At 53.3% G+C, this 14888-nt stretch overlaps 1 protein-coding gene across 18 annotated transcripts in view; it reads right to left on the bottom strand.

Annotated features, from left to right (window-relative positions):
* The window catches only part of MYT1L (myelin transcription factor 1 like), a 396883-nt gene that overhangs the window by 120894 nt on the left and 261101 nt on the right, over nt 1-14888 (bottom strand). For all 18 annotated transcript variants that reach the window (XM_061426756.1, XM_061426757.1, XM_061426755.1 and 15 more), the window contains 3 exons: nt 12310-12364; nt 12107-12140; nt 11855-11917 (listed from right to left, as the gene is read on the bottom strand). In XM_061426756.1, coding sequence (XP_061282740.1) covers nt 11855-11917; nt 12107-12140; nt 12310-12364 — 152 coding nt within the window. The remainder of the gene's footprint in view (nt 1-11854; nt 11918-12106; nt 12141-12309; nt 12365-14888) is intronic.

Here is a 14888-nt window from a genome sequence, read left to right as displayed (position 1 = left end):
TCTGCTCCTCTCCCTGACCCTGACGCCAGCTCTAGACGAGGGCGCTTGCTTCTCTGGTTGCTCAGAGGCTGCCTGGCCCAGCCCGCGGATCCTTCAGTGAGGCCCCCACCGAGGACACGGCTCACCTGTCCCTGCGAGAAGGCGCTAACCCGCCTCCCCATGCCTTGCCCCCCGCAGGCCTGTGAGCTGGTCTGACAGCCCGTGGAGGGGCCTGCCCTGCTCGAGGGTAAGAGCTGCCCCGATCTCGTCCTGCGGAAGGTCCGCGAGGGGCCTGGGAGGGGATGCAGCCGTGCCCGACTGCCCCGGGGGGCACCTCCCTGATTGGGAGTCAGACCCCTCAGCTGCTGACGGGTGCAGAGATGCTGTCTGTGTATCCGTCTCCCTGTTCACTGACACCACGCGGACGAGGACTTTCCTTCTCTTCTCTCAGTTTTCTCCGCGAGCACCCACCTCCCCAGCGTCAAGCAGGAAGACGCGTCTTAGTCCCGCAGATGCGGAAGTCCTCCACGCAGGTCTGGACCAGAAGAGCTGGACGTGAAGCCTCCTGCTAACTGTGTGACCTTGGGGGGGTCTCAGCTCCTCGTCTGCAGGGGGAAGAGGCCAGTCCATCCCCCGGGGTCTCCAAGGGCGTTTTCTGGAACCCAAGAGTCATGCGGCCTCTGCTCCCTGGGGCGCCCCCACCCATGGAAGGCTTCTGTGGGGAGGGGTCTTGGGGGTGTCAGCCTTATTGCTAAGGCTCCTCATTCTAGAATTCTGTGCTGCTTCCTTTCACGGTGCCTATTGCCATCCGGTTCCTCGTATTTTTTTTAAAAATAGGTGATTCTCATCAATCAAAAGCCATCAGATACTGGAAAGAAATGAATAAGGACTGGTGTAGAGAACGTGGACCCCTTTGGGGGTGTCAGCTTCTCAGCATTTGAAGGACGACGGCTCAAAGGTATCACGTGGCCGTCCTATGGAAAAGCAGCAACCACAGACGGGAAACCGAAGGCCAGAGGCAGATCCCTTCAGGACAGGTCCTTCCACTCCCTGCAGCATGGCCTGGAGCTGACGGCAGCTCCCGCAGGGGACCACCTTCCCCCGCCACCCTGTGCCCCCTTCTCCCCCTGGGGCCAAGGACTCCGACCCTAAGGCTGGTCCAGAGAGGGAAGAGGCAGCCGGCCCCAGCCCCAGCCTCCCCCTGCTTGTCTCGGGAGTAGGACGGTGACGGGGGGCCCAGCCTTGCTGGGGGGGTTCCCCGAGTTCGGGCTCAGGCCCAGCTCAGCAGGCATGCCACCTCCAGGAGGGTGCCTCCTGAAGGCCCACAGCCCACGGGGGTTTGGTTTCCCTAAAGGGACGCAAGGATGACGAGGAATCCCACCAGGCGCTGCAGGCTGTGCCCCTGCTGAGGGTCCTACTCCCGCAGCTGGTGGAGTCAGCCCTGAAGACAAGCCGTGCAGAGTGGCTGGGCTTCCCTCGGTTTGCACATGGGGCTGGGCCACGGAACCCGGGGTCCGCCAGCCGACTCTGCCCGCCTCGAGGGCGTGGCTGTGATGCAGGGTCCCCGCGGGACCGTCCACCCGGAGGGGCTTGTCCCCCGCCTTCTGCTCTGTAGGAATCCCGCTGCACCACGGGTTCATCATGTCTTCAGAAATCAGAAAGAGACGCCATGAGGCGTTCGACCTCCGGCACGTTGGGAGCTTGCGGCGGTTCCGCGCGTGGGTCCCCTGTGAGTCACCACGGTCTCCAGGCTGAGAGACGCGTGGCTGAGGGGGCCTCGGCTTCATTGCTCGAGAAGGACCCTCACAGCGTCTTGTGCCTGTGGCATCTGTAAGTGGCGGGAAGGAAGGGAGACGCTTGCTCCGGCCCTGTTCCCTGCTCAGCGCTTTGGGGCCCCCACGCTGCAGGCTCTCGTGAGTGTCTGTGTGTCCAGGGTTCTCCCAGGACCCCTCCTGCTGCCTCTCTGGGCACATCCTCCCCTGCACCCTGCACGTCTGGATGCACGTGTGGGTCGCTGTCACGAGTCACACGCCTTACGTCAAAGGGTGGGTGTCCCTGTGTCCCGAGATATCCCTTCTGCTGGATGACTGTGTGTGCCGTGAACACTCGGCAGTTAGACAAACAGAGCATCTTCGATGCGGCCTGGAGTGTCGTATTCTACCTGGCCACAGAGGTGACCCCTGCACACCTACCTCTGTGCAATCCCTTAACTAAGCTGTCATCTCTGCAATACGCAGCAGAGCGAGTCTCCACACCAGATTGAAATCCAGCCTGAGCACTTGCTCGCTTGTTCCTGGTCTGGGGTGTCTTCTACACGCCCACACCTCCGTGCTGTGCGGTGACTGGTAAGCGTCCGTTTGCCTTTTGTGTCATCGGCCTGTGTGGTTAGGGATGGTCACCAAGGGCAGGGCTGAGTCAAATGCAGCCCTCGGGTGGCCCCAGGGCCTCTGCGTGGCCGCAGAAGTGTCTGCTTGCTGCTCCCGGCTCCCAGCACCCCCTCGGTCAGGTGGGGCTACTGATACCCGCTGCCGGAGGGCCAGAGAGACTCGGACGCGCTTGGAGCCCCACCTGGGCTGGAGGAGCCCCGGGCAGTGAAGGTGCTGGGCCCTGATGCCCACCCTGCTGTCCTTGCAGACCTGCATTTTTATCTTGAAATCTAAAGAGGCTTGTCTACGACGTTCAGGCACAGAGTCCCCCTCAGGGGCTCCAACCCTTCCTCACACCCTTGGCTGTGGGTCTGGTGAGGCCTCTGCCCCCAGGCTTGGAATTCGGGGTGGTGGAGGGGGGGCAGGTGGCCATGACAGAGGACACAGCCTCTCACCTTCCGCCTGGCCCTGAGCATCGCCCGGAACCTGTTCCTCACTGAGCTCTGGAGGGTCTCAGCCGAGGCTCAGTCTCAGGGGTGGGAGGATGCTGGAGTCCAGCTCACAAGAGCAAGCTCACTTAAGAGGAGGAAAGCATGGCTTACCTTTCACAACATTCCTTTCCCCAGAATTTTCTAGCAATAGCATTGTTTAAAAAATTCCCAATCTTCTAAAAACTTATCCTTTTACAAAAAAAAAACTTCTTTCTGAATAAGAAGGAAGTGCTTTAAAAACAATGATCTCATATTATTTGCTGAAGGCAACAGGGACACCTCCTCCCCGCTCCTGGAAACACAGACGGGCCGTCTTGCCGGAAACACACTCCTGAAACCGGTCCTGTCCTCACGTCCTTCAAGCTCCTCTCCTCCCTGTGACAGTCTACCCCGAGGAAGGGGCCAGCAGCCACAAAACTATGCAAAGATGCTTATCCCACCTGATCTATAACTCGGAAAAGTTAAAAACAAACACTAGATAGTTTCTGGAGACCAGCTTGGGGCCGTGGACCCCGCCGTTGGCAGGGACGCAGGGCTCCTGGCTCGTCATCCCGCGGCAGGGTCCGCAGCCCCCAGCCCCAGCCTCAGCCAAGACACCGTCCACACATCACCAGCTCTGAAATGTGGCGGCCGGGTACCCACCACAGCCCAGCGCAGACGGTGGAGGGAGCCGTCATCCCTGACCAGAGCCCCACCGCACACCCACGTCTGCTGTATGTGCAGAGCGGCTTCAAAGCCATGGTTATACGTTAGCAGTCATCAGTCAAGAAATCAGGCCTAGATGATAATTCCTTTGTTTCATCTTAACCAATACAGATTGTAAATATGAGAGAGTCTCCAAGTCCTTGCCTGAAAATACCTATATTCCTTCTCTTTGAATGCAGAGTTATTTAAAAAGTATATTTAATTTTATCCAGTGTCAAACATCTCCCCTGAAATGCATTACCTGTTTTATTGACAGTTTTAAACACACCAAATCAGTCATACTGTCTTCTGAAATATGTAACAAACGTGGCCAGGGCCAGCGAGGTGCCCACTCGGGCAGACCTGCTGGAGATGAGCAGCACACACATTGTTTTCTCAGGGTGATGGCCAGGAAGCTTGTTTTTCTTTTTTTAATAGAGGATTTACTGTGACAATAAAGGCGAACTGCCACCACAGCCCTGAAGTTTGTGTTTGCACACAGACAGCTCGTCATAAGGCGTCGATCAACGGCGGGTCTGGGAAACCCACTCGCTCCGAATCTTCACTTCATACAGACCAGTCCCTGGAACTCCACCTTTTTGCTTCTCTGCAACCATGCATGCAAGCTATCAAATAAATGGTAAAATAGGTACGCCCTGGCTCCTGATTTATAATATTAGTGACAGAAGGAAGGACGAGCACGCTGTAAAGTTCAGGGATGGGCGATGCCCAGCGATGTCTTATAAGGAATGAAGGGGCTGTGGATGCCCTGGCTCCTGGCTGGGCGGCTGCGTGCACGGAATTCTTCACCCACGCCCAGGCGTGCGCCCTGCTGCACAACAGTCATACATTAATTAGAGCATAAACAGACACTGCAGTGTTGCCACGCACCCAAGTGGATCTTCATTTTTCACATGCGGGGCCCTACTAATTAAAATCAGCTTTGCAATTAAATGTGGAAAATTGTGTTAAACTTTCAAGCGTGGTTAGAAAAAAATGCAATTATTTTTAGGGTTTTTTTATTTTAATGCAAATACAAATTCTATCCATGTGAAACCAGTAAACGGAAAGTATAGGATCCCTATTTTTCTTTCTTCCTCTGTCTCTTTCTTTCTTTTTTGATTATCCAGGCTCCTCTCAGTTGCACGTCGCCATGCTCCACTGTCTCTCCCGGTGCCTGGCTCCGTTCCAAGGCTTTTAGTGAGAGCTCTCTGTCAAGGCATGAATAATACAGCCCCCAGGCTGCCGGCAGCCTCCAAATGAGGCGTGCGTGTATCAGGAAGGAGCCCTCAGCTCCAGCTCCAGAACAGGCTCCCGTGAAGACAGGCAATTATTCACCCGCGGCTGCCGCCATGGCAGTCACACTGGTGGGTGCAAAGGTATATGAGATGGGAAAAATCTGAAGGAGGAACACGCACCGCAAGCCAGAGAGAATCCAATAATTTTCTAATAGGAAAGAAATCTACCGTTTGGAGCTTTTAATTTTAAAGTTTCAGGATAAATTGATTTGATTCTGAATTTTCTAAATTGGGAAGGATTTAAATGTAATACCAAGGCCATCAACTGGCTTTTGCAAGACTCTACAGCTAGATTTCAGGTCAACTATCTCACCAGAATCCTGTGCTCAACAAACAATAACCTCAGCAAAACAGCTGTGAAGGGCAAATGTGAATAAAATCCATTAAATGTCAGAAGTGAATTCAGAGGGTTCACCAACCAGATCACGTGGAGAATAAATCCACATTAGGGACTCCCTCAGCCCCAAACACATTCTCCTTCGTTGGAGACTTATATAAAAATCGCTGTTCAGAAAGAAGTAAGTAAAACCAGTTAATTTCAATGGTCCAGTATGTATCTAACTGCTGAAAGGAAGGCTAAAATTTCGAATTCCTCTACATTGCTTAATATTTATTAATCTGTGATAGATTTTTTTCAGATTTCTTTTTGCTGTAGAACATTTTTAAAGTCTTTATTGAATTTATTACAATGTTGTTTCTGTTTCATGTTCTGGTTTTCTGGTTGAGAGGCACATGGGGTCTTGGTTACCCGAGGAGGGACTGAACCCTCAGCCCCTGCGCTGGAAGGTGACCTCCTAACCACCGATCACCAGGGAAGTCCCAATCTGTGATAGATACTAATAAATATCATTCCCATCTCTAATTTTTACTAGGAAATTTTATAAAGACGTTAAAACAAGAAGGCTTCTCTGGTGCCTCAGATGGTAAAGAATCTGCCTGCAATGCAGGAGACTCGGAGTCAATCTCTGGGTCGGGAAGATCCCCTGGAGGAGGGCACGGCAACCCACGCCAGTGTTCTTGCCTAGAGAATTCCATGGACAGAGGAGCCTGGCGGGCTTCAGTCCATGGGGTTGCACAGTCAGGCACGACTGAGCGTCTAACAAATACTTACAGTCGTAGAGGTAGAACAATAAACTAGCCCTGATTTTGACAATGAATTTAGTATCTATTTATTTACCCCTTTGTAACATCAAGTTGCACTGTATCTTTAACACAATATTTTATATCAACTTGGGGACAGAAAATTGTGATTATAAGGCATTAGAATGTTCAATCTCAGTCAAATTTTCAAGAGTAAATTTTGGCAGGAAAGTTTTCACGTCCCACATTCTGGCTATCCTAGTAACAGGTCATATAATTCTCTGGATTATTGAACAACATCTTTTTCAGGTATTTGAACCATACTAAAACAGTTACAGATGGAGTGGACTGGGGCCTCTTGACCCCACATCTCTATCCATAGGATACCTATCTTCAGGCTTCCCAGGAGGTGCTACTGATCAAGAATCTGCCTGCCAATGCAGGAGACACAAGAGACGCGGGTTTGATCCCTGGGTTTGGAAGATCCCCTGGAGTAGGAAATGGCACCGCTTCAGTACTCTTGCCTGGAGCATCCCGTGGACAGGGGAGCCTGGCGGACTACAGTCCACGGAGTTGCAAAAGGGTGGAATGGCACGGAGCACGCACACCACCCAGGCCAGGCAGAGACCCCAGCCCCCGAGATGCTCAGGCAGCCGGGGTCCCGCACCAGGCAGCTCTTCCTGCACTTGCGTTCTTGCTGGTTCAGGGCCCCAGTCCTGGGCTGGCTCTGTGTCCTTTTCCCCTCCCTACAGGCAGTCTTCCAGCCAACCAACCCAGAGCCCAGCGACTTCTCAACTCCAGGTTCACGGACTCTTCCTCCACGTCTTTCATTTTCTTCCTGCCACCCAGGCTGTAGGCCTGGAAATGCTCTTTTCACCCATCACCCACAGCTGTTTTAGACGCTTACGGTCACCTGTCTGCCTGCAGAGCAGGAACAAGGTGGTCCCAGGAGGAGAGCAGGGATCCAGAATACGCCTCTCCCTGAACCTGGGTGTCTAAGAACCAGACTCTGGGAACTTACTTAGATGGTGGAGGGTTAGTTTTGCACCTGCAAAGGCAGCTCTGGGATTGGCCCCCGCATCACGTTTGAGATGCTACCTTCAGCATCTCTCACACTCAGTTGTGTCTCTTTACAACCCCCTGTAGCCCGCCAGGCTCCTCTGTCCATGGGATTCTCCAGGCAAGAATACTGGAGTGGGTTGCCATTTCCTTCTCCCAGGGATCTTCCCAACCCAGGGATCGAACCTGGTCTCCTGCATTGCAGGCAGATTCTGTACTGTCTGAGCCACGAGGGACGCTGACCACACGCAGCAGGGCATGAAAATGTTGACTGAGTTGGGGCCCTTGTGGTCAGTGTGCAGGGATCCAGAGATGGGCCTCAGGTCCAGGAGGGCGGCCCGGAGGAGGAAGGGGTGTGGCGCCTGCGTCGGACGCAGGGCCTGGCACTGCTCCTCCTCTCTCACCCTGACTGCTCGGCGACTCGGCACCACGTGGGGTGCTACGCCCAAGCCCCTGAGGTGCCTGGAGTTTCTGGTAAAACTGTGTTTTCCTTTCCCTTATGTGTTCCCCAGTTTCTCTCTCTGACTCAGCCTTTGTGCAGTTGTGTGTATGCTTATCAGGCAGCTCAAACTGTGAATGACTGACACAAACAAATGCCCTGAGTCGATTATCTGTAGTTCAAGGATACGGCTTTTGGATAAGGCAGAACATCCAATAAAATGATATTAGAAGTTTAAATCCCACCCCTTCGTTCTTAACCAAGACTGTAAATCGTGAATTCCCTGAGAATTCAGACTGTTGATGAACTTCACAAGCATCACCCAGCGGTTGGTCCTCCTCTGCCCTCTATTTCTGGTTTCTTAGGAACCCACAGCTCTGCCTTCCTTACCAAGGGAAAACGTCACCCATCTCAGCATCCACAGGAAACCAAATCCCCACTGAAGTGGCAAGACCATGGCTCAGGGCCACGGCCTCCACCCAGGGCCACGGCCTCCACCCAGGGCCACGGCCACCAACTGAGGCCACCTCCCAGGGCCACGGCTACCAACTGGGGCTACGACCACCGCCCAGGGCCACAGCCACCACCCAGGGACATGACCACCGCCCAGGGACACGGCCTTCACCCAGGGCCATGGCCACCTCCCAGGGCCACAGCCACCAACTGGGGCTACGACCACCACCCAGGGCCACAGCCACCACTCAGGGACATGACCACCGCCCAGGGCCATGGCCTTCGCCCAGGGCCACAGACACTGCCCGGGGACACGGGCACTGACTGGGGCTATGACCTCTGCCCACGGCCACAGCCACCACCCAGGGCCGTGACCACCGCCCAGGGCCACCACCGCCGCCATGCAGGCCCTCCAAAGCGGTGAAATGGCGCACTGAAACTCTGACCAGTATCTGATTCTCTTAAGAATTATGCTAAAATAAAGATTACCTGGTAGACTTCATTTTACTACCTGAAATCAAATTTCCAAAAAATTTTATTTTTTACATTGTTGATTCCCTTCACCTGCCTCAATTTTTACATGTTCAAAGAGCTAGATATCAATATACTAAAAGAATGTCTTTTATACTCAGCTACAAACTGACATGATGAGTGAGTACAATGAAACTGTAGCCTTAACAGGAGTACATTCATTGAAAAGTGCATCAGTAAAACCTGAGTGCTGGCCGCTCAGTCGTGTCCGACTCTCTGTGACCCCATGGACTGTAGCCCACCAGGCTCCTCTGTCCATGGGATTCTCCAGGCAAGAACACTGGAGAGGGTTGCCATTTCCTTCTCCAAGTAAAAACCTGAAATGATGGGCAATTTCATCAAGACCCAAACTGAGGCCCCCGTGCTGGTCTTATCTGATGATGTCTCAGGTGCGCCGAGCCTCAGCAGGGGGCGAGGTGACACCTGTGTTGGGGGTGCAGGCATTTACGTGCATGAGAGCAGCTGTCACAGTGCAGAAACTGTCTTTTCAAAATGAAAGAGACAAAGCCAGATATAATTGAAATCTCACAAATTTGAAATAGCTACAGTCAGAAGATGTTGATGTGTACAAGAATCTTACCTACTACAAGGACCACCTTTTCAGTCTGAGAAATTCAAATGTCACCTCTTAGTTTAAAATTACTGATAATATATAGCCATTGACAAACAGAACGTAGAAAGCCTTACTTGATACCTCAGTGAGACTCCTGGGAGAGAATCTTACCTCTGACATGGCATTCTGAATGGTAATCAGCTTTACATAACAAAGTCTGTGGGCTTCGCAGGTGGCCTTAGTGGTAAAGAACTTGCCTGCCAGTGAAGGTAGATGTCAGAGACTCGGGTTCGATCCCTGGGTTGGGAAGATCCCCTGGAGGAGTAAATGGCAACCCACTCCAGTTTCCTTGCCTGCAGAATCCCATGGACAGCGGAGCCTGCTGGGCTCCAGTCCATGGGGGCTCAGAGGGTTGGACATCACTGAGTGACTCAGCAGGCACGCAACAAAGTCCGAAACTTTCTTGTTTTAAAACCAAGGAAACTGAAGCCCGTACAGGTGGCGCTACTGGTAGAGAATCTGCTGCCGATGCAGGAGAGGCAAGAGACGAGCATGTGATCCCTGGGTGGAGAAGATCCCTCAGAAGAGGAAATGGCACCCCACTCCAGGACTCTTGCCTGGAGAATCCTAGGGACAGAGGAGCCTGGCGGGCTACAGCTCACGGGGTCACAAGCAGGCAGACAGGACTGAGTGACTAAGGACATACAGAAGTTAAATAATTCACCCAAAGCCCCGGGTCACTCGTGGCAAAGGGAAGACTGTGTTCTGGGACCCCCAATATGCCTCCTGATTCACTATTTACTTTCCACCAGTAAAATAGTGGAAATTCCAATAACTGTATACATTATGACTCATGGTGAAAATAACGCCATTTTAAATTCAAAAATTAAAATTATTTTTGTTTTAAAAATTTCCAGTTTGGCTGCTTCTGTGAATATTCTCTAAAATTTCATCTACTTCGCTCCTGCACAATTCAGGGCATTCTGCACTCTCATCAGCATTGAGTCTCAGAGGAGGGTGGAGCCTGGCTGTCTTCAGTTGGCCCAGCCTCAGCCTAAGCACCATTTTCTATACAGGAAGAGGACCCCGGGGAGGTTGTACACACAGCCCGAATCCCACAGGACTCATCATGGGGTCCACAATCATGGGGTGCATTGTGGGTAGAAATACAAAGGCCTGAGTCAATTCTTCGGAGAAGGCAATGGCACCCCACTCCAGTACTCTTGCCTGGAAAATCCCATGGATGGAGGAGCCTGGTAGGCTGCAGTCCATGGGGTCGCTAAGAGTCGGACACGACTGAGCGACTTCACTTTCTCTTTTCACTTTCATGCATTGGAGAAGGAAATGGCGACCCACTCCAGTGTTCTTGCCTGGAGAATCCCAGGGACGGGGAAGCCTGGTGGGCTGCCGTCTATGGGGTCACACAGAGTTGGACACGACTGAAGTGACTTAGCATAGCATAGTCAATTCTTTGGGAAATTCATGAGTATTCCTGCAAAAGTGTGGTTATGACACCTAATTAAAACTAGCTGACATCTAATTAAAACTTTTTAGCCAAATTTAATCATTCCTTCTAGTAGCAATATAATCAAGTTTAACTATTGATTAATCATGAGATGATTGGGCTTCCCAGGTGGAGCTAGTGGTAAAAAACTCGCCTGCCAATACAGGAGATGCCGGAGACCTGGGTTCGATCCCTGGGTCGGGAAGTTTCCATGGAGAACATGGCAACCCACTCCAGTATTGTTGCCTGGAGAATCCCAGTTGGCTAACTTGTTTTTCTCCATCGTAAACATAAACCAGTCAGGTTTTAAAAACAGGACTTTACAAAAAGAATTTACATATATACTTCATCAAATAGCAAATACTTGAAATAAACCATGTATTTAAATCAGATAATTCGATAATTTTGCACAGTAAGATAATAATATAATACATTAAATATAATAATTTAAGTCACAAAATTCTCTTAACCATGGCTAGCTGTTCCCCCAGTCTGAAACCGTTTCATCGTGGGTGCCCATTAAAATTCCCTGCCTCCCTAAATGCTAGCATGGGGGATTTTGGAGTAATTTGTAATTTTCCCTTGATTTTGCTGAAGGACAATCATCATAATTGCTTGATTTCACCGGTAAATTAGCGCTCAGCTGAAAAGGAAATAGTGAGCGAGGCCGCGAGGACTGTCGCCTGGGGGCTGGAGCACCTGCTGCAGCACCTGGGCCCGCGTACCCGGGCCCGGCCCCAAAGGCTGCTTGGCCGGACGACAGCTCTCAGCCTGGGTCTGGGAGTCCGCCACAGGTGAGCCCGGGCGGGTGCACGCTTCTGACGCACCGGGGCCGCGACCTTCCGCACAAAGGGGAAGCTGCCTCCTACCACAGGGCCGGGGGCCCACGAGACGAGAACCTTCCGGCCGACCTGCCCCTGCCCTGCAGCCTTGGCGTGAAGCCTTGCCGCCACAAGCCCCTCCCTGCTCCATGCTCCCGGTGTCCCCTCGTCGTCTCTGCCGCAGGCCTGAAATCTGGGCTGACGGGCAACATCACCTGAGCCCTGGAGCCCCTGAGCCCCTGGAGCCTGGCCCGGCCTGGCCGCTCCGGCCCAGACCGTCCCCCGCAGCCGCCTGGGGCCTGGCCTTCCTCCCCCGGACCGGTCGAGCTCCCGCTGAAAGACCAGGAAGGCCGTCCTTCACTCCACCACCCGAGGGTCACCATCCTGAGCTACAGAAGGAGAAAGCGGGACCAGACACCCCGGCCGCCGCGAACCGGGGGCGGCCGCGCGGACCCCGCCTGTCCCCCGCGGGTGGGAAACGCTGCCCCAGGCGGCCGTCGCAGCGACTCCAAGAGCCCCGGGTCCGGGGGACAGGGGAGGCTCGCCAAGGCGGCGCCCGCGACTCGCGCGGCTCCGCGCCGAGACCGCGGCCTTACCTCCTGTGTCGCGCGTACTTCCCGCTGACGTGGCCGCTGCCGTCACAGCCGGGGGTGGGACAGCTGCAAGAGGAACGGACGGTCACTCAGGTGCCCCCTGGATGGCGGGCCGGGGGCGGGGGTGCGGACTCACAGGGGAGGCCGGGCACTGGGGGGCGGGGGCAGGCCCGGGCCCGGGGAGCGCGGAAGCCCGCTCTCTATCAAGGGGTGCGTTCTCTGAACCGCCGCTGGGCACACGTGCGGACCACTGACCTGAACAGCTCCTGGATGGCCGGCTCCACGGGAACTGCAGGGAGAGGAAAAGAGACGCTCATTTCTCTTCCATCGCTAGACCCCCCTCCACCGCTACTCCACCCCACCTGCCACAGACAACCCCCCAGAGGCCCAGATGGAGGGCTTCTGCAGGACGGAGGTGACCCCAGCAGGGCGCCGGGGGCCGGGAGGCACGGACGTACCTCGGACCCCTTTGGATCGCGTGCGATGCCGCTTCTCCTCGGCGTCCACCTCCATCTGCAGGGAGAGAAGGCGGTCAGCGTGCTCCCCTGCTGGGGTCTTAGGGACAGTGTCCCTCTGTGAAGGGGGGGTCGGCCGCTGGGGAAGGGCCAGGCAGTCTACCCGCGATGTTTAAAAATAACAAGCAAGACCTTGGTCCTGCAGGGGCCCTGCAGGGGAAGACTTTGATGAGGACACATGCGGGTCAGTCAACCTGAGTTGCACTTGTACGGAGAATACAATAGACAGCGGTGAGGTTTGCAGGAAGGAAAAACATCCACATATAATGTCCGCCATCTCCTTGTAGCTGAAGTGTTTAACCTGGTCAGGGACCTATGTGGGAAGCAGTGGGTGTCAGAAGGACATGCTTTCTCCTGGCGGCTACTCTCACTGTGGTCTAGACCTGGGGGCGATTGGTGGCCACCTTGGTCTGAACCATCAGGGCGCTTTCCAGGGTCATGGCCCCTCCTGGTGGTCATGGCAGGACTTACACTTGGAGGTAGCAGGGTGTCTCCATCTACTACCTTGCACAATCCTCACACAATTCTGTAAGGGTGGCATCTATATTCTGCTCCCTTTACCCGGGACTTGCCCAAGATCATCCGTGTGGCAGCTTTGGTGCAGGGCCCCGAAAACCGCCACTGTCTACACTTCCTCCTTGAGTTAAAAACACACTGCTGGACGGGTGAATGCAAGTAATTTAAACACAGCAAAACCGCTCATTGCAGAACTCCACTCAGCACATCAGAAGGGTCGACAAGAGAAGAGCAGTAAAGATGACAGCTCCTCTCACCACATCCCACTCTGGCCTGGGTCAATTGTCACCCTGTCCAGCAGGAGATGGGGCTTCAATCTCTGGGTCGGGAAGATCCTCTGGAGAAGGGCATGGCAACCCACTCCAGTATCCTTGCCTGGAAAATCCCATAGACAAGAGGAGCCTGGCGGGCTACAGTCCATGGAGTCGCAAAGAGTTGGACACAACCAAAGTGACTGAGCACACACACGTGCCAGTGTGGCCAGAGCTGTATTCTAGGTGGGAGAGACATGGCAAAATCATGTGTGCAGGGGGGTGGGGGGGAAGGACGGGAGTCTGGGATTAGCAGATGCAAACTGTCGCGCTAACGGAGGCACAGATGGACAAGGTCCTACTGGATAGCACAGGAGACTGTTCAGTATCCTGCGATAAACCATAATGGAAGCAATGTGAAAAGTAGTCTGTTATCTATTGATCTGTGTCTATAACCGACTCATTTTGCTCTACAGCAGAAATTAATTGGGCTTCCCTCATAGCTCAGTAGGTAAAGAATCTGCCTGCAATGCAGGAGAATCGGGTTTGATTCCCGGGTAGGGAAGATCCCCTGGAGGAGGAAATGGCAACCCACTCCAGTATTCTTGCCTGGAGAATCCCATGGACAGAGGAGCCTGGTGGGCTACAGTCCATGGGGTTGCAAGAGTCGGACATGACTTAGTGACTAAACCACCACCAACAGAAATTAATACAAGAATTAATACAGGAAATTAATACAAGTAACTCAGCTGTACTCTAACAAAATTTTTTAAAAATTAAAATAAAAAAGAGATACCATGGATGCAGAGTTCACCTCCTCCACAATTTATGACAAGAAACATCGGAATCTTGGAGAAGACTAGTTAGATCCCTGTGACTCTGCTAGCTGATGTTACAGAAAGACCCGGTGGGCCTGCTGTTGGAGCAAAGCTTCAGCACGTCGAGACTCTGCAGAGAATCCCTGGAGAACGGGCATCTCTGGCCTGAGCCTTCATATCAACCGACCAACAAATACCTACTCATCACTCTGTGTGCAGAGTAGTAAAAATACATATAATAAAAAGCACAAGCTCATTTAGTGTTTGAAATGTGTGCTGAGCTTTAAGGGAAAACTTCAGGATTCAGGTTAAAACAAGGGCTGGGGCAGATGTTTCGGGCGAGGGAACAGGATGTGCAAAGGCCTTGGGCAGCTCAGGGGACCTGGGCGCTTGGGTTACTGGGGGTGCGGACCTCAGAGCCTCAGAGGGGCACGGCCGGTCACGCGTGGAGGCGGAGACTCCCCCTTGTCATTTTGCTCCTGCTGTACCTGAAATAAGCCTGGGCATCACCTGGGCTGGGGACTTGGCACCACAGGCTGTGGAGGCCATCGCTCTGTGAGATGGAGTCGAAAACCCTGGCTCACTTGCCGGTTGCCTAAGAACTGTTCTATGTTTTACATTTAGGTTTTAATCCTTCTTCGTATATATTGGGGACAAACTTATTTTCTTCTAGGTGGATAGTTAAGCCTGCAACTCACCCCTCAATTAATGAACACCAGCCCCACTAACATGCGTCTCTTTTTGTGGGACGGCTCCGCCCCAGCTGGCCCCTCTGTGGACGCTCTGTTTATTCAGGGCCAGCCCTGGTTGAGCTCCCGGCCCTGTAGTGTGTTGTGCTCTCTGAGAAATAAGCGTCCATTAACACTGGGATAAACATATATGCAGAACTATATATAAAGTGGATAACCCACAAGGACCTACTACATACCACAGGGAA

The sequence above is a fragment of the Bos javanicus genome, chromosome 8 (genome assembly GCF_032452875.1).
Source record: "Bos javanicus breed banteng chromosome 8, ARS-OSU_banteng_1.0, whole genome shotgun sequence".
NCBI classification, from domain to species: Eukaryota; Metazoa; Chordata; class Mammalia; order Artiodactyla; family Bovidae; genus Bos; species Bos javanicus.
Note: the sequence above shows the minus strand (reverse complement) of the source record. Positions and strands in the feature narration are given on the sequence as shown.